General features: G+C 35.8%; 1 protein-coding gene across 1 annotated transcript in view; it reads left to right on the plus strand.

Moving 5' to 3' along the window:
• LOC150106453 (regulator of G protein signaling loco-like) overlaps positions 1 to 19,498 on the plus strand; it is a 292,774-nt gene that overhangs the window by 27,656 nt on the left and 245,620 nt on the right. The window contains exon 4 of the mRNA XM_090393006.1: positions 18,772 to 18,858. Coding sequence (XP_090249132.1) covers positions 18,772 to 18,858 — 87 coding nt within the window. The remainder of the gene's footprint in view (positions 1 to 18,771; positions 18,859 to 19,498) is intronic.

Here is a 19,498-nt window from a genome sequence, read left to right on the forward strand (position 1 = left end):
ATTATTTCTAATTGAAATTAATCCCTAGGTGTAGGGATTGTTTTTGATGGGATAATTTTTGCTGTCAATGTGGATGAAATTATATGTGATTCTTGAAGATTTATTTGCTTGTCCAACAATTCCAGGAATGGTCTCTGTTATTTAATTATGAAGCAAGATCTTTCTCTCTCTCATATAAAAGTCAGTGGTATATTGTGGCTTTTGCAGCAGATGACACTAAAATCAGAGCTGTTCTATTTCAGGCGTAAAATATTTAATTTACACCTGAAATATTATACATTTAAAAAGTAATTAAAAACATTTCTTGTTTCTATAACTATTAAAAATTTAGGGATTGCAACCTTTTACCATTTTCAAGTAATCATAGTGATAAGGAAAAGAAAGAATACTGACCAATTTAATTAAGTCAGACTTTGGAAACATTTTGTAATAGATATGGATAAAAAACAAAAAGGCAAAGAGGTTAAGGGCTAATTACTTGGAGGAGACCACCACACAGTTAATTCTCCATATTCTTTAGGAATATGGAGAACTGACTCAGGCGTCAGACCCAATATCCAATCCTCATCTTCTTTTGGTACACTTAGGTGCTGTGCAAATGAGGATAGAGGAAAGTTTGAAACATACCAACCAAAACTGTACTCTATATTAGTTGAAATTACATGTATATATAAAAAAAAAAATTAAATTAAAAAATCTTAACCCACCATAATGTACTATATGTTTGCAACCTTTCATAGGTGGGATTCATAAAAAAATACATTATGATGGCAAAACACAATCAGATATTGTGCAAGTTAGGAATGTTACCTGGTTATATAAGGCCACAGTTTTTTTTTGGCAAGGAGTCAAGGTGAACAATGAAAAGTTAGCTACTGGAACAACTTCAGTCTTGGTAGAATTTTTGGAAGCATCACTGAAAAAAAAAAGATATGGTTATCTGAAGAATTATGAATACCATGTTAACATAATAGGTATTACTGAAACTAGGATCCAAATAGGTGAGATTCTTCTAAATAAAAATATAAAATGATTTACTCATGCAAGTAGGGATCTGGAAAAGCAGAAGTAGCTTTAGGATAAAACACGAAGATATACTTTTGAATGGAAGTGAACTTGGGTAAAATTTTAAAATGGGAAATCAAAAATGAAGCTTATTTGTGCTTGTGGTCCCATGGAAAGTTCTAGTTGGAAGAAATGGATGAAATTTAGTCATTAAAGAGGGCAGCTGATATTTAAAAACCTTACTTCTTGTTGAAAACCTAAACAGCAGATTAGAAAATTAATCCCAGATATACAGAAATGTTTTGGGAAAATTTGGAGGAAAAGCAGAGCTAAGAATAACAGCAAGCATACACTACATTTCTGATGTAGACATAGATGAGTCATTATTAACAGAATGTGTAGAAATTTACATCCTCCTATCACCATTAACACTTTCCTTTGCATTCTCTGTCTACATCACCTCAGAAACTAGACCCATGCACAATAGTCCAAGTGAGATCGTATCAAGGACTTGTAAAGATGCAAAATGACTTCCTTATCCTTACATTGTAAAGTTCGTTTCAGCATTGCAATTATCCTCTGAGTTGTATTTGCAATTCTTGCCATATGACTTGAACTTCAGCTTCCTATCTACTGAAACTTCAAGATCTCCAGCCTGATCAGTTTCTTCTAGCATAACCCACTTATATAACATGAGATATAACGTATTACACCAAAGTGCATGACTTTGCATTTACTGACATTGAACTGAAAGTTATTTTCACATGCACACAGTTCCAGCCTATTCAAATCATTCTGTAACTACTGCATATCAGCTACATTCCTAATTACCCTGCCTATCTTTGCATGCCACCTATAAAATCCTTCCCAACGTCATAATGTAAAGACTGAATAACAATGGACCAAGGATCGATCTCTATAGTACACCACTGGTCACCTTAAATCCTGCAGACTCACATCCTCCATGTATGTTTCATAATTATTAGTCAGCCATCCTCTTATCCACACTAATATTTTATAATTTAATTTCATATGCTTCAATTTATGCAATAGCCTTTCATGCTGATCCTGCAAAAGCCTTAGCAAAGTCCAAAAGTATCATGGTGTATCCATTTCTCTTGTCTAACTAACTGGCAACATTATTATAAAATATGAGCAAGTTGCTGAAACACGATTTTCCCTCAGTAAACTCACGATGTTTATTGCGAAGTACAGATTCTCTATCAACACATTTCTATATATGAGCTTTTATTAACTTTTTCAAAATCTTCATCATCTGTAGAGATGCTGATAGGTCAGTGGTTAGACACATCACTCTTTGCAACACCCTTCTGCAATGGGATTATCCTACATTCTTTCAACTCCTGTGTAATTTTGTGGAATCGTCCCTGTTCTGAGACTCAAATCATACAGCCTGATCAAAGAAATAGCCATTTCTGCTGAAGACACATTTAGCATCTGTGTTAATATCCCATCAGCCTCGATTGCTGAATTTTTATTCAGTTTGTGCAACAGCTCTAGTACTTCCTCCTCGTACACCTGAGTTTCTTCATCCAGTGTATAGGTTACAGTGATCTAAATGTTCTGCATCTTTACACGTATCCCATCTACAGTTAGAAAGACACGGAAGAAACTGGCTCTGCAAGCTAAAGACAACTCTCCATAACAACAGAATTCTTCTGGGTTGTCTTTAACTTGCAGAGCTAGTTTCTTTTCATGCTCAGACTTAGCTTTCCTTACAGTAGTTGCAACATTTCTGACCTGCTTCTTATAATTTTCATAATTGACATCATCTTTATGCACACAGTATTAATTCTATATCATCTTTTTTTTTTTTTAAGAACCTTTTGTGGGATAAGATTACTCATCCTTTTCACTCCTGTCCTAATTATTCTTTGAACTCTAGAGATACATCCTGATATTGCATCAATAAGTTTTTTTTTTTTTAAATACTTCCTATGCACTGCTAATATTCTTTCCATCTAGAAAAGAAAATGATACCATTTGACTGCACTTAGCATGCTTCTCAGTTATTCATAATTTCTTACTTTATATGATAACTAATAATTAAGGAATTGACAGCGTAGACTGGAAATATAAATTAAATAAACTTTAATATATACTTTCCTTTAATTTATATTTCCGGTCTATGCTGTCAATTCCTTAATTATTACTTATCATGTCTAACCAACGTATAAGCCTCTCAACAAGAAATATCTTACTTTATAGTTCAGTATGTAACCTTTTCTGAATGGAACATTAATAAACTTAGCCACTTTCCAAGCCAGTACAGCATGATAACTGTCAACAATCTGGAAGCAGAATATAGTTATGTCTAACTAAAATCCTCTTTGACACTATAATCAGATCTAACACTGGCTGTAAGTTCCTTCTGTCACATGCTGCTGCTTGAGGAAGGTTGGCTCACAACACCTCAGTAAATTCATTTTTATTCTTCTCATGTCACTGCTACTCATTCAAGTTCATCCCTATCATGTTTATATGGTAATGCATTTCATCATCACTAGCAATCATTGTACTAGATCTGCAATAATATTCCACTATGTATTTGATCTTTTTAGACCACCTCACACCAGATGGCTTTAAATTCACTGACACATGGAAAAATTGTTACCAATATTATAGCTTTCTTATAGTATCATTTGCAGCTCTCTCATCTCCTATCCAGCTGATCCTTCCTAAAATTACTGTGCTCTTTACACTCGATAACAGTTAGTATATCTGCTCTGATAGCCAGGTGTCGCTAATACCTACTAATAATAATACACTGATATATGAGGCTTGTGTTCACCAAGTCAACAGACTCCATCCCTTTGTTCTGATACTCTGGGCATTCATATACAGACATTATAGTTACCTACATGATAATTTTTACTCACTTCTGTAGTCTGTATGACCCATTTGAACAATTTACAGAACTCTGTTCTAATGCCTTGCCTAATAAGTGAACTGAATGAACATGCAGTCGTTTTTTCCTCAATGATAATGTGCATTCCTTTCATTAACATAGTTATCATATTTCATTTGCATAGATCTTCACTGTTCCTCCATCATAATTCATTTCCTTGATTATGTGTTATGTCTCATACTAATTAATTTTTCTATACTCTCTATACCAAATGCCATTCAACTGCATGCCGTTTCAGCATTACAAATCTGAAGACGCAGAGAGGAAAGATAGTGTGCATGTTGCCTAGGTATGATAGTGACGAGCTGAGCAGAAGAGCAGTAATATTGAATAACATAATAGCTAGAATGTGTCAGAAGAGAGGATTGGAATATGTGGCTGCTTGGAGGGCATTTCAGGACAGAAAGAAATTGTATGCTAGAGACCACTCGCATTTGAATGAGGAAGGATGTAGGCATCTGGAGAGATTGCTGTTCTGAACCAGTCGGTGTGTCAATGCAGGGAAACTAGAATGCCCAGGGTGGATTGTAGCAGGGGTGGCCTCTTGTGGGAATTGGTACTTGGGAGAAGGGGGATGACATCAGGTAAATCTAAGCCTAGTGGAGTCTAGAGGGGATAATGCTGGGTATAGAAACAGTGGCATTTTTATGCTTTATACTAATGCCAGGAGTATCCAGAATAAAGGAGAGGAATTGGTGGTGCTGATAGCATCAGCCTGGCCAAAGATTATTGGGATCACTGAGATGTGGTTGACAGAAGAGGATATAATAACAGGAATAGAAGTAGCAGGGTACAGCATTTTTCAGCAGGATAGGAAGGGAAATCATGGTAGTGGAGTACTGCTTATGATAAGTGATGATTTATGTCCTCTAAGAGTGGAGGCTTTGAAAAGCAGTGGCACTAACGATTTTGAAAGCATATGGTGTAAAGTAGAGGTGGGCAAGACAGGATATTTAGTGGGGTGTTGCTACAAACCAAGGAGCACAGAGGGTGGGGACCAGGAGATGTTTAGACAGTTGAGTTTGGCAAGTGCAAGAAGAATGATTGTATGGAAGATTTTAACTACAGCAGTATAAATTGGGGTGAGGAAGATGCATGTAGCAATAAGGGAATGGAATTTCTAGAATTCTTGAGGGACAAATGTCTTAAGCAACATGTAATAGAGGGAACAAGAGGTTCAAGAGTTTTGGATTTGGTCATAGCATCAGAAGAGTTGATAATAACTGAGATGACATCTCTCCTACCAGTTGGAGAGAGTGACCATGTGGTTTTGACTTGGAAGATGAATAGACATGCAGGAGTATCAAAGAGATGGGAACATATGCAAAGTTGGGACGAACCATGAAGAGTAGTGAGAATGTTGTGATCTTGCAGGAAGACTTGAATAAATTGAGTGATTGGGCATGGAAATGGGGATGCGAGTTCAATGTTGCAAAATGTAAGGTTTTAAAATTTGGAAAACAAAGATGGGATGCAGAATTTATGCTTGGTTGAGGATACATTGTTGGAGGTGGAAGAAATAAGAGATCTGGGGGGGGGGGGTGATAGTGGATAAGGATCTGAAATTTAGGGGGGACACAGCCAAAATTGTGAAGACAACACAAAGGCTTCTGGGAAGGATGCGGAGGACACTGACGTGTAGAAGTAGGGAGATTCTTGTTCCGTTGTATAAGGCTTTGATTAGGCCACACATGGACTATTGTGCCCAGATTTGGTCATCTGGTTTTCAGAAGGATGAAGAGATGTTGGAAAGGGTCCAAAGGCGACTAAGGTAGTTTCTGACCTCTGGAATGTCGAGTATGAGGAAAGATTAAGGAGATGCAATTTGCAGAGTCTGGTGGACAGGAGGAAGAGGGGAGATATGATAGAGACCTACAAGTTGGCAAGAGGTTGTTATAGGATCAATGCTGGAGAAGTTCTACAGAAAATAATGGGAGATCGGGGGGAGAACCAGAGGTCATCCCTGGAAACTGTATAAAGAAGGTGTGAGTAGGGGAGTGAGAGGCAGGTTTTTTTCGTGCAGAGTTGTAAATGATTGGAATGAAACTTGCCTGAGAGTGTGGTGTCTGCAGCGAGTTTGAATGTGTTCAAAGCACGGTATGATGAGCTGTGTGTGTGTGTGATAAAAGGAGCTCCCAGATGAGTCTTTGACTCCGTGAGGTCTTGGGTAATAATAATAATAATATGTGGAATTATAAGGCAGGTGATTATAATAGTTCTAGATGTCAACTTGGGGAAGTTTCATGGAGAGAGGAATTGGAAGGCTGGGATATCATTAGTGCTTGGGAAATTGTGAAGGAATATTTGTTAGCAGCAATAGTAAGCTGTATTCCACAAGTGAAGAAGAGGACACAATTTGGAGTAAAGTGGATGACAAACAATATTAAACAGGAACTGCATGCGAAAAAGAGGCTATTGAAGAGATATAAGGAGACAGGTGAAGAGCAGATGCATGAAGAATATAAGACAAAGGCCAGGAGAGTGACTAGTATGGTAAGGAAGGCGAAACTGGAATATGAGAAGAGATTGGCCCCAAGATCCAAAGAAAATCCTAAGGAATTTTTTAGCTATGTGGTCAGTAGGAGGAGAAATGATTGTGGAAGAATGACATTGTAGGATAAAAATGGGAATAGAGTGACTGATGCAGAGGACATAGTGGAATTGTTTAATGAACACTTAATTGGAGTGTTTCATCGTGGAGGAGTAAATTTGAATACTAGAGGGACAAGGTAAGTTTGAGATTTAGAGGTGCAGGAGGAGAGGTGTTCCAAATACTGAGTACTATGGATGTCAGTAAAGCTGTGGGAATGGATGGTATTTCACCATGAGTTTTGAGAGAATGTGCTAAAGAACTGACAGCTCCTTTGACCTGGCTTTTCAATGAAAGTCTGGCTATGGGAAAGGTGCCAAGGGAATGGAAGGAAGGTAGTGCCACTGCATAAGCAGGCTGGAAGTGTCTAATTATAGGCCAGTTTGTGTGTCATCAGTAGTTAAGATCTTGGAGAAATTAGTGAGGGACCATATACAGCATTGGGCAGATGAGGGTAATGTTATCTGTGAGAGTCAACATGGATTTGTGAAGGGGTGCTCTTGTTTTAGTAATATGCTAGCCTTTTATAATAAAGTTACAAGAGCAGTAGATGAGGGAAAGGCATATACTGCCGTTTTATTGGATTTAGCGAAGGTTTGACAGGGTGCTACATGATAAACTGATATTTAAGTTGCAGCACATGGATTTGAATGTCAGGTTGGTCAATTGGATTCAGGATTGGCTGTTCAATAGGTATCAGAGAGTTGTGTATGGTGGGATAGTTTCAAGGAGGCAGAGGGTTACAAGTGGGCCCACAGGGCTCAGTACTGGGATCTATATTGTTTAACCTATATATCAATGACATTGTCAGTTGTTTGCAGATGATGTGAAGCTGGGAAGGGTTATTAATAATAGTGCAGATGTGGTAGCCCTGCAAGAGGATTTGAATAAGCTTGACAGATGGGCAAATGAATGGGGGTATCAGTTTAATGCAGCAAAATGTAAGGTCTTGAGGTTGGGGACACATCGATGGGATGCTGCATACTCTATTGGAGGAGCTATACTGGAGGAAGTAGGGGAGACAAGAGATCTGGGGTTGATGATTGATAGAAACCTGAAATTTAGGGGACATATTGCAAAGGTGGTGAAGGTAACACAGAGGATTGCTGCAATAATGAGAAGGACGCTGACCTGCAGAGATAAGTTATCATTCCGTTGTATAAGACCCTGACCAGACCACACTTGATCTATTGTTCTCAGATTTGGTACCCAGGATTTGAAAGGGATAAATTAAGTGTGGAAAGGAGATAACAAAGATGGTTTCAGGACTGTACAATGTTAGTTATGAGGATCGGCTGAGGGAATGTGAACTGCAGAGTTTGGTGGATAGAAGAAGGAGAGGTGATATGATTGAGACTTTTAAACTGTTGAGAGGTGGTTACAGGGTTGACACTGGGGAGTTCTTTTGCTTGGTTGAACAACAGGAAGGAGTGATGACAGGGGGCCATACCTGGAAGTTATGAAAGGAAACTGTGAGCAAGAGGGTGAAGAGTGGTTTCTTTGCATGGAGGGTGGTTGAACCATGGAATGCATTGCCTGATGGAGTGGTGAGAGCAAGAACAGTCAATGAGTTTAAGGAGTGGTATGATAGACTTTGTGTTTTCTAGGAAGGACCTCTTGCGATGAGTCTTTTCACTCCATGGAGGCCTGAATAATAATAATCGATTTTTCCCTCAGCTTCATTCCATACCTACAAATACATGCATTGAGTATTTCTCCACAGCCTGCGCATGGAATCGTTGGTCATCATAGCTCTTCTTAATTCATTTCTTTCCCAGATAGGTAATATACTAACGATTTTCACTTTCTCACTCTTTACTTTCGCTTACAACAAACCTTTCATATCCTCTCTTATATTGTATTTATCAGACAAATCGTTTGTTCACACCAAAACTACAATCTCTTTTACTTTACTTTCTTGAAAACTTTTCAATTACATAAATTCGTTATTTATTTATTTTTAATTTTAGCACCCGGAAAACTAACTCAAAACAATCACACTGTCATCAATGACATATAATATTCGATAATATGGCATCCATGCCATATAATATTCGATTGCCTCGAATTGTTTTCAACTTTCCTCGTCAGTTTCCGAAATGGCATGAATCTGTTCACTGCATTGGTTACAAAAGTTGTATAATAAAAAAAAGTTGGGTTGTGTTAAAAAGGTTCTTTATTTTTTCCCGCTTTTGGCAAGATGATGATGATGGAGGATTACCAGATAGTTACTAGAATATTAATAAATATATAGCTCGTATGCTGCACAGGTTATTTTCATTTCTTAAGCTTTCGGTTTGTTGACCTCTGTCATTATTTGCTATTGACTATCTTTTTACCATACTTTGGATTATAAGTACTCCAGACCAGTGTTCTTAAACCGTGTTCCTGGGATTCCTAGGGTTACGCGAAAACTATTACGGTTTCCCCAGAACAAACGTGACTTGTATTAGATGCGGTTTCTGAAAAAAAAAGAAACAAACAAACAAAAAACTTCCGTCAATGGAGAAAATAACCATTTTTATGGAATTGACGTATTTTTAGAGCAGTATAATACTTTATTATTTGTAATATTATTATCATATGTTTCTTGATTAAAATATTTTGCAATAACGGTTCATGGTCAAAATTCCTTTCCGATACTTTTTATGAGGATTCCATGAAAAAGAAATATTTTAATTTAGGATTCCACTTTTAAGAAGTTTAAGAAACACGGCTCCATACCAGCTTTGATAGTTTTTTTTCATTCTTTTTTATTTATTTATTGCGACCATCACCATCTGCCTAAATAATGCGGTAACTTGGCCGCAGACCACACTTTGGGAAATGCCGCTCCAGACCCATTAGTTTATTATCCTTCAGTTTTGTACTAACTAAATTCATACTTCGATATTTATCTGGTGTGGCTTATCCCATTCAGATATCTTGTTTGTCCAGAAACCACTACACCCCACCAGGGAAAAGGGTGGAGAATGTATAGATTTCTGTGGTAGCCTTTAATGGTTGTTTTATATGAGAATACCTCTCACCTTTGGTGAGAAGTATTCTCAGATAAAACATATGACGATTTTTATATTTAAATAATTCTCATATATACATGACGATTTTTAGATTTAAATAATTTTCTAACTATTTTTTTCCAACTAACTATTGGTCCACTTATTTACATTTATCGTTTCCTTTTGCACATTATTTACATTAAACGTATATCCAAAAGAATGATAAGGTTTATCATTCTTTTGGAAGAATTTGGGGGAGAAGTTCTACAATTTGAATATTTTGCTTTATGTCTTCGAACAGATTGCTTAATTTTAAAGAATTCTCGAAATAGGCAAACCTCATTTAATTACTAAAAGCCCAACCTCACACAAATATATGAACTTCCAGCTTGGAAGTTCATATATTTGTATATATATTATTGGTTATATTTGATCCCAACCAACCCAGCTTTGCCTTGTAGATATGTTTAATTCCAGTTCACATATGGAATCTTGCAACAGTCTCATAATGTAAAACAGAAATATGGCAAAATATGCATTCTCAATGGGTTTTTAATTTAAAATGTTATAATTAAATGAGTATAAAATATGCTTACCGTTGACCGGCACACTAAATGAAGTCTTTCCAAGTTAATTATTCCGATAATCGAAATCCATATTGCATATCGTTTGTTAATGTTGCCGAAAAATCCATTAACGCTCTTTGTTATGCCTACTGTTTTCAAATAAAGGGTTTGTTGTACTTGTTAATTATTAAGGACTCGGTATTTTCAGTGAATAACGTCGTTGTTTTAATAACGTCTTGTTATAAGGAATGGACAAGAGGAAGTATGTCGCATTTCCGGTTGCAAACTTCCTTGTGAGGGATATATTACGATGAACCGATACTGTTTAAAATGTTATTACCATTTAAGATGGTGTACTCTGGTGATTTTCTTTGGTTTAACAGAAAAAAAAGAAGTTTTTATATATATAAATAGTAGAACTGCTGTTTTATGAATACAGATCCACTGATGTTGAGAAATCAAGGTTATAGCATTTCCCAACGTAGGACACGTCGTCTGAGGATGCATTATATTTGTACCTCAGCAACCTGTTGCTGATCACTCAAATGTGATTCCGGTGCATTACCTCCGCTTGTAGCGCTTACCGTACTGCAACCTGCAGTTTTGTAACGCTCGTGTCGCTTAGGTTTTTTTTTATTATTATTGTTTTGTTTTTGTGAGTAGACAGCGGAGGTGTTTAAGTAATTTGTATGTGGGACGTTGGGCGTCATACCTTTGTATCGACAAATTTACGTCTAGGGAGCTTCTTTCAGAGTAAAACTTTCCTTCTCAAAGATATATATATTAATCGGATTAGATGATAATGTTTTAAGTAGTCCCTCGGTTTTGATATCTGGACATTTACCATGCTGAACTGGGTAAGATGAAACTAATAAATATTTACTTTGTTTTGAAAGATAAATAAGAGTATTTTTAATTTAATGAAATATGACTGGTTTCATTTCCTTAAAATTCAACTATTACTTATTTCCATAGTACAAAGAATTTTGTCGAAACTTTTTAATGATTGACATGGCTTCGTATCGAAGTTGACTGACGCATACCAGAATGACAGTGGATAAGACATTTCGTAAAATTGATAGTGGCCTTGAATCTTGTCCGTGGTCTCATGGAATTATGCTATAGACCTTATTTTTAATTGCGCTATTAGAGGTGATGATCCTCACTACTCTCTCGATAGATAATAACAATCGAAGCGTTAGGAAAAGGAGACGGTGTCTCGTTTTCACAATCAGTACAGGTATCCCTCGATTAACGCGGTTAATTGATCCCTCGATGTTACCGCGTATATCAAAATCGCGTTAATCAAATCTAATAATCGATGGTAAAAATTACAATTCGTCCATGATCGATTACTGTGGTACTCTTTTAGGAAAGATAAAAAATGAATGCAAAATAAATGTTTAATAAATACTTGTACCTACATTATTTACTTCAATTTTTTTTATCAAAAGAAGTTATCAAGAGTCGTTTGCACAGTTTTAGTTTTTTTCTTATCGGCATAAATTCTACGATAACAAGCAAAATGACTCTCCAGAACCTCGGCAAACAAGCCATGAAACATAAAGAAAAAAAAAACTGCAAATATAATTCATGATGGTACAAATTAAGTTAATATTGAATCCAACATTATTTCATAACCGAATATAGGAACTACAAGAGTTTCGTGCCGAATATATAGAAACTGAAAGTTTCGGTCAATGTAAGCATAAGCAACCTTATGGGCAACTCGTAGTAAAGGTGGAGTAAGCTCGATCTCTTTCCTTAGTATTTTCCATAATGTAAAGCACATCTCCTAGAGGACATGTGATAAATAAGCCTTTGGCTCTCTATTTCAGTAATGCATGGTTTATTTATTTTCAGTTACAATCTAGAAATTATTGAAAAAAGAATAAAAAACAACAACAACTAAACCATACTATACTGACATTGGAGGTCGCGTTATCTCTCAGATACAATTTACTGTCAAATATCACAAACCTTTACATGACATGTGTTAAACCAAACTGACAGCAAAAAACAGTGCAGAATATCACTCGAATGCACAGCCACTCATGACCTCCAAGCTATACACTGAATTGTGTAAGAATATTTATATTAAACATTTTGCATGTATCTCTCAGATCAGCTGCAAGCTCCACAGGGTTAAAGGCGCGTTAATCAAAATTCTTGCCGCATGTATCAAGTGATTGCCTCAATTAATTTTGCCACATTAATCAAATCCCACATTAAGCAAGGGATACCTGTATATGTTATTTTCATTGATCATTGAATTTAATCTGTGGAATAGAAAGCGGAGAGGAATTTGCAAATAAATACTTACTTTGTGACAAATTACTATATATCCTTTATAAAGTAATTTGTTGTCCGCTTACTTAATGGAAACAATGACAACAAGAAGTCTTGGTAACTGAATTTCATGAAGGACAATCAATGGAAAGGTTTTTTTTTTATGTCTATTGTTGCTTTCTTTGATATAGATGGGGCTTTAATAAAGAATATGAAAAAAAAAAAAGTCACACGACCTTTTCTTTTTCAAGAACAGATTTATGTTAAAAATAAATGCAGCTTTAAATTATAATTTAATCATAATTAAAAGAAAAACAAACTTGAAAAATGTAGATGAAAAAAAAAAACATTTTTTGGAAACCTGCCCCAAAACAGAATATTATAATAATAATAATAATAATCTAATTATCAGACACTTATACATTCTTTAATTAAAAAAAAAAACTTGGAAAATTATAGCAAAATTAAATGAAAAAAATGTTAAAAATGTTAAATAGCTGTTTTAGTAATATGTAGTTTCGTTTTCAAATTCGTAAATTTTTTTTAATTGCATTAATTCCTTTTGTATGAAACATTCATTAGTATCATTTTCCCTTGCTTTCCGTGGATGCTTCATAACTATGTAAACAATTTAACAGTTCAAAAAATTTATAGTGATTCACTAAAGTTCTCTTTAGTGAATCAATGTACTTTTATAACATTTTGTTTTATTATTTTCAGTAAATAAATAAATAAAAATTGTTCGCATGTTCCAAAATTTCCAAAACATACATATCTGTACGTACTCCATGAGAGCAACCTTTTGAGTGTAGAATGTTTTTTTGTACTTTCTTTCTTTGATGCTTTCTCACAATATATACCTTGCTGTCTGCAATAAGATGAGGGAAAAAAATGAAGATTTATTATTTTTCTCTAAGTAAATTATACTTAACAAAATATTATATTCTGTTTAAGTATAATTATAATAGAAGTAGATGACATCATATCAAATTGTAGTATTCCATATACACATTATGAGAAGGTTGCTACCTAGACTGTTTATCTTTGAGGTTATCAGCGGGAGCTAAATTAGTAGTACAAATGGTGTATAAAGCATGCTATGATAACATGATATAAGTTTACGTTATTATTAACTTCCTTTCCACAATTTTCCTCCAAATTAGTTTGTTATCTGGTAGGACTCCAGTATTTCAGTCTTCTGAGGCACTTCTAACTACATCAATCCACTTACATCTTGGTCTTCCTCGGGTTCTTTTTTCAACCATCTTGGTATCAAACACCTGCTTTGCTAATTTTTTCTTTTCCATTCTGTTTAAGTGATCATACTACCTGAGATTAACTCTGCTCACACATTCCTGAATGCTAACAATAGCAAGTTAGTTACTTTCTCTAATATTTTTAGTTTTCGTATGATTCTGCCATTGATGTCATCTCTTCACTCTTCTGATTTTTCTCAGTACTTTCATATCTGTGGCCTCTAGTTTTTCATCAACTGCTTTATTTTTAACTCAGCTCTCAAATCCATAAATTACAATTGGGTCGGATAGTGTCTTGTATACTACTAGTTTAGTGTTTTGGTTAATTTCTTCTTTATTCTATATGCATCTTTTCATGGACTCTTTACCATACCATCTTTGCTAATTCCATTGTCTCTGTCCATTTAATTTGCCATATTCACTAAAAATTGTGCTTAAATAAAGACTTGTTTCTTAGTTCATCCAGTCAGAATGCAGCTGAAGTTTTTCTGTTCCTGACAATATTTACAATTTTTTAAATCATCTTATTTTAAAGTTGATTAAAAGATGGATTAAATCAGCAATAAGATGATTTAAAATCATCTTATTGCTGATTATTTTCATGCCATATTTGCACTGTTATAATTTTGGAGGTAGATGACATTATATACAATTTAGTTAAGGAATCCTGCCAAGTTGTACTGAATTTATTTAAGAGCATAACATCATCCTTAAAGTAAAGATCCAAGATTAACATCTCCAATTTTGTTATGCAACTTTCCTTCATAATATGATTCATATAAATGATTTATAACATGAATAGTGCACACCCCATGTCTTTACTGGTTTTGTGTGACACCATCTTCCTGTATATATCCTTCAATTTTGATTGCTAACTTATTAATGCAGACTTTGTGTTGTTCTGTATAATCCTATTTACACCATGTAACTGTTGCATTTTGAATAGTTTCTCTTGGCACCTTGTCATATGCCTTTTCCAGATCTACAAAACTTAAATACAGGTTCTTGTTTTATTCACACGATTTCTCAACTCTGCATTAAAGTGAAAATCTCATTCTGATAACTCCTGTTTGACTTGAACCTAACTTGTTCAAGTTTTTTCAGTAAGCATCTTCTCAAGTATGCTTTGCATAAATATTACTCGAACCACTCACTCAGTAGGGAAATTCCTCTATGATTCTTGCATTTAATATTTCTCTTTTTTTATAGATGGGTGCTGCTCTTCTCTAATCATCTGGAATTTGATCTTCTGATGTACCTATGAATCATGCAATGCAGTCGGTGTAAAACTTTTATACCATCATATTTATACCCTTATGTTTCATACTTCCATAAACTTTTATAACTATATTTCTGATTGAATATCATATATTCCAACTATCCCTCTGCATTTCAGGTGTTTGATGTTTTTTTTTTTCCTACCTCAAGTATTAATATGTATTTCTGACTACATGCCTTTTGAATATTTTCTACTACTGTTTGTCATTTCTTGTTCATTTAACCATCTTTCTAAGTAATTATGTAACACATCTAGAATCACCACTGTTAAAATTCTCTGAATGAGAGATAGCTGTATCAAGTTTTGTGACATAGGATAAAAACAAGAAAATAATTTCATTTTAAGTGTAATTTTCTTTGTAAGCAAGCATGTGTGTGTGTGTGTGGGGGGGGAAACCTTGTTTCAGCTATCTTGCATCCAGATTATTTTAATAGTAAGGTGATACCATTGTGGTACATGTATGTGAAAACATTAGTGTGCCACCTTTTTGATTTAGCTCTCAGATCTCATCAGTAGTTCTAATTCCATTGATGAGATATCAGTAAAGTCAAAACCACTCTGAGTAGTGACTCTTCCTATAATGCATGGCAATATATACATTTGAAAGGAAGTATACAGTTCATTTTGTAATACTAGAGCATTGGATGTGAACTCATCTGCCTCCATATATAAGTGCCAGCCTGGTTGGCTGAGTGTTTAGCATATCCACTCTCCAGCCAAGAGGCTGTGGGTTTGAATCCTGCCAAAGGCATGGATTTGTAATTGTCCTACTAACCAGTTATACTGCTGTGTCCTAGTGCAGTATGACCATTGATATCTTTGTACCATAAAAAATCAAATGAAAAAAATCCATATCTAAGTAGCCTAATGTGATGGGACCTCATGTGCTCACATTTGGTTAAAGGACATAATTTCTTGCAATTATGTTGTGGAATTATAATTCCAATAAATTGTATCCTATTATTTTTCTCATATGTTGTATAGTCCCATCATGCCCTCACATTTTTCTTGTTAAGTATTAAGAAGAAAAATGTGAGTAAAACAAAATTTCTTGTTAAGTATTATTTACTTTGTAATCAAGTGGAAAAACTTGTTACAACTATCTCTAAAGCAACATCTAAACGAATATACCTGGTCTAGCCATAAATATTGTTAAAACTTGAACAGCATATAAACCGTTTAATCTATCAGTAAATCATTTAAATCTTTCGGCATATATAAACCACGTGTATAACATTGCATATTGCAACACTCAATGAAAGTTTATTTTCCACTTGGTTAGAGTATAATAAATTTAGTTTAATCCTTTATCCAAGTGTGAGCAAACAAAGTTTGCGCCTGAAAGTATCTTCAGGACTGGGTTAAGGTGGTACACACCAGGGCAACTCGTTGCAAATGCTTCTGCCTGATATCTCGACTTGGGCCTGGCTCCCACTGAAGAGACCTCAATAAAGGTCGAAACCGGTCTGGGTAGTGGCCCTTCCCTTAATGCATAACAATAGACATATCCGCAAGGAGATGTGTTTTGCATTATAGGAGATACTAGGATAGGAGTGTTGGTATCTTGCTCCACCTTTGCAACGAGTTGCCCTGGTGTGTACCACCTTAACCCAGTCCTGAAGATACTTTCAGGCGCAAACTTTGTTTGCTCACACTTGGATAAAGGATTAAACTAAATTTATTATACTCTAACCAAGTGGAAAATAAACTTTCAACATCTTTCTCTAAATCCAGAGTAATTTATTAAAAAAGGGTGGCACACCAATTGGCAATTCCTATAGGTGGAGTTGACCTGCAAATGCTTCTGCCTGATATCTCGACTTGGGCCTGGCTCCCACTGAAGAGACCTCAATAAAGGTCGAAACCGGTCTGGGTAGTGGCCCTTCCCTTAATGCATAACAATAGACATATCCGCAAGGAGATGTGTTTTGCATTATAGGAGATACTAGGATAGGAGTGTTGGTAGCTTGCTCCACCTTTGCAACGAGTTGCCCTGGTGTGTACCACCTTAACCCAGTCCTGAAGATACTTTCAGGCGCAAACTTTGTTTGCTCACACTTGGATAAAGGATTAAACTAAATTTATTATACTCTAACCAAGTGGAAAATAAACTTTCAACATCTTTCTCTAAATCCAGAGTAATTTATTAAAAAAGGGTGGCACACCAATTGGCAATTCCTATAGGTGGAGATGACCTGCAAATGCTTCTGCCTGATATCTCGACTTGGGCCCGGCTCCCACTGAAGAGACCTCAATAAAGGTCGAAACCGGTCTGGGTAGTGGCCCTTCCCTTAATGCATAACAATAGACATATCTGCAAGGAGATGTGTTTTGCATTATAGGAGATACTAGGATAGGAGTGTTGGTAGCTTGCTCCACCTTTGCAACGAGTTGCCCTGGTGTGTACCACCTTAACCCAGTCCTGAAGATACTTTCAGGCGCAAACTTTGTTTGCTCACACTTGGATAAAGGATTAAACTAAATTTATTATATGCAACACTCAATGTTCAAAATGTCCCTCTTCTGCCTTCATGCATGACAAAGTCTATGAGGCTGCATATCAATGGTTGCATGCACAACATCTAACTGAAACATTGCCAATGCTTGCTCTAAATCCACCTTCAGACTGGCAATGCTAGGGTGCCATTTCTTGCAGGCTACTCTTTCAAGCTCCAACCACAATTTGAAGTGTAACGAATTCAGATTGGGACTTCCAGACAGCCAATCAGATGATGATATGTGGTTGGGCACATTTGCCTTCAAGCATTGTTATGGTCCACTGCCTACTGTGAAACAAGGTGTTGCTCAGGACTGTGCCACAGCCCTGAGCAACACCTTGTTTCACAGTAGGAGGTATTCAAGTTGCAGAGCCTCAAAGGAAAGCAACTTGAATACCCCCAACACACACACACCAAACCATTAGTGATACTAGGGAATGACCTCTCTGAATCCTGGGTGCTATGGCATGTGCTGTGTGACCATCCAGAGCATATATCAATCGTTTTGGCAGTTAAATGACTCTTCAATGTTTAAATTCTTCTCATCTGTGAAGATTTTAGATTTGTAGTAGAACAACAATAGGCTCTCACCCCAGGTCATCAGTAAGGACATAATTTCTTGTATCGTATCCTATTATTTTTTGCGAAATGTTCTTCTCACTCGACATCACTTTCTTCCTTAATCACGGGATTATGGCAGAGACTTGCCTTTACAGCTCTCACAAGCTGTTGCATCCTAACACAGCATGGTTGATGTGTTCTTTGGCATCAGATGCATCTTCTCTATCGTCATCACATTTAATAGTCCAATAGACAAACATCCTACCGATTCCGAGTGTTTATAATGTTGAAAATGAGAGGTGGTTGCATTCCAACCTTGCGAAGTGCTATTACAGCTACATGGTTCTCATTGCATGTTAATCCATACAGGCAGACAACTCTGTTGATAAACACATGAATGTTGGCTGTGCACAGCACCACTAAGAGAACCGGGCTTTCTTAATTTTGTGGACAGCACAGGGGTGTGCAGAAGTTGTAACAATATTTATAGCAAGACTGTGTAATATATAAATATCCAAAAAAGTTGGTGAATTTTGGTAGGCTTGAATCATCCCAAATGGTACTAATATACTTATTAGGTTTACAACCTTTTGTGAGTTGGAGTCACATTAAAAAGTCAACATGCTTGATATTAATAGCACAGTGAGATTTTTCTTATGAGAAATATCACATGACTGTTTCTGTGCTATTGAAGTTCACTAGATTTTCCTTATTCCCACTGGAGAATGATAAGGGGATCCATGTTTAAGACATTGGTTATGTAAAATTCTTTAAGTTTGAATTGTTTTTCATTTTTCAGATTTCTTTTTCATTTGACAGCTTTTGTAGTGAATTAGCAGAGTGGAGTGGAATGTGTCTTCATCAGAAAACTGTGGATAGATTTATGGTCAGTAATGTAGAGGAAGAAAAGAATATGGGTGAAAGCACAGAGCCCTGCAGTACTACCCGGCCTGACAATGATAGAAAAATTTAAAGATAGGGAACTATCCATTTTGACATACAGTGAAGTAACCAGAGAGGAAACTAGTGATTCAGTTCCAAAGAGCAGAAGACAGACTATAAGATGTTTAGTTGGTTAAAGAGGTCTCTCTGCCAAACTCGATAACATGTTCTGGAATATCAAGTGACCATGAGTTTATCCAAATCTCCAAGCTAAGCCTGTGGAAGGAGAATTGTGGAATCCATATTGATGATTACTAATTAATTGACGAGCCTCCAAAAACTGGATTTTTATTGCTCATTATTCTTACTCTAGTATTGAATAAATCAACTTTTTTCCACCAAATGACTGACTGCTTCTGCAGGGAATATATACAAAGAAAACAACATAAATAAGGTAAATCATAAACCATTAGTGATGCAGAGAAAAAGAAAAATGAGTTATGTACAGAGCACCTATCATCTGTAGTGAACCTTTCTGATAATCAAGTTCTCTTGGAGAACTTGATTATCAGAAAGGTTGAAATACTGTGTTGAGTTCATATTAAACACTTCCAGATGTCATTTAAGATGAATGTTTTGTTCCT

Source organism: Typopeltis vanoorti, chromosome 5 (genome assembly GCF_054136105.1).
Source record: "Typopeltis vanoorti isolate ZY-2024b chromosome 5, IOZ_Tvanoo_1.0, whole genome shotgun sequence".
In the NCBI taxonomy this organism is placed as follows: domain Eukaryota; kingdom Metazoa; phylum Arthropoda; class Arachnida; order Uropygi; family Thelyphonidae; genus Typopeltis; species Typopeltis vanoorti.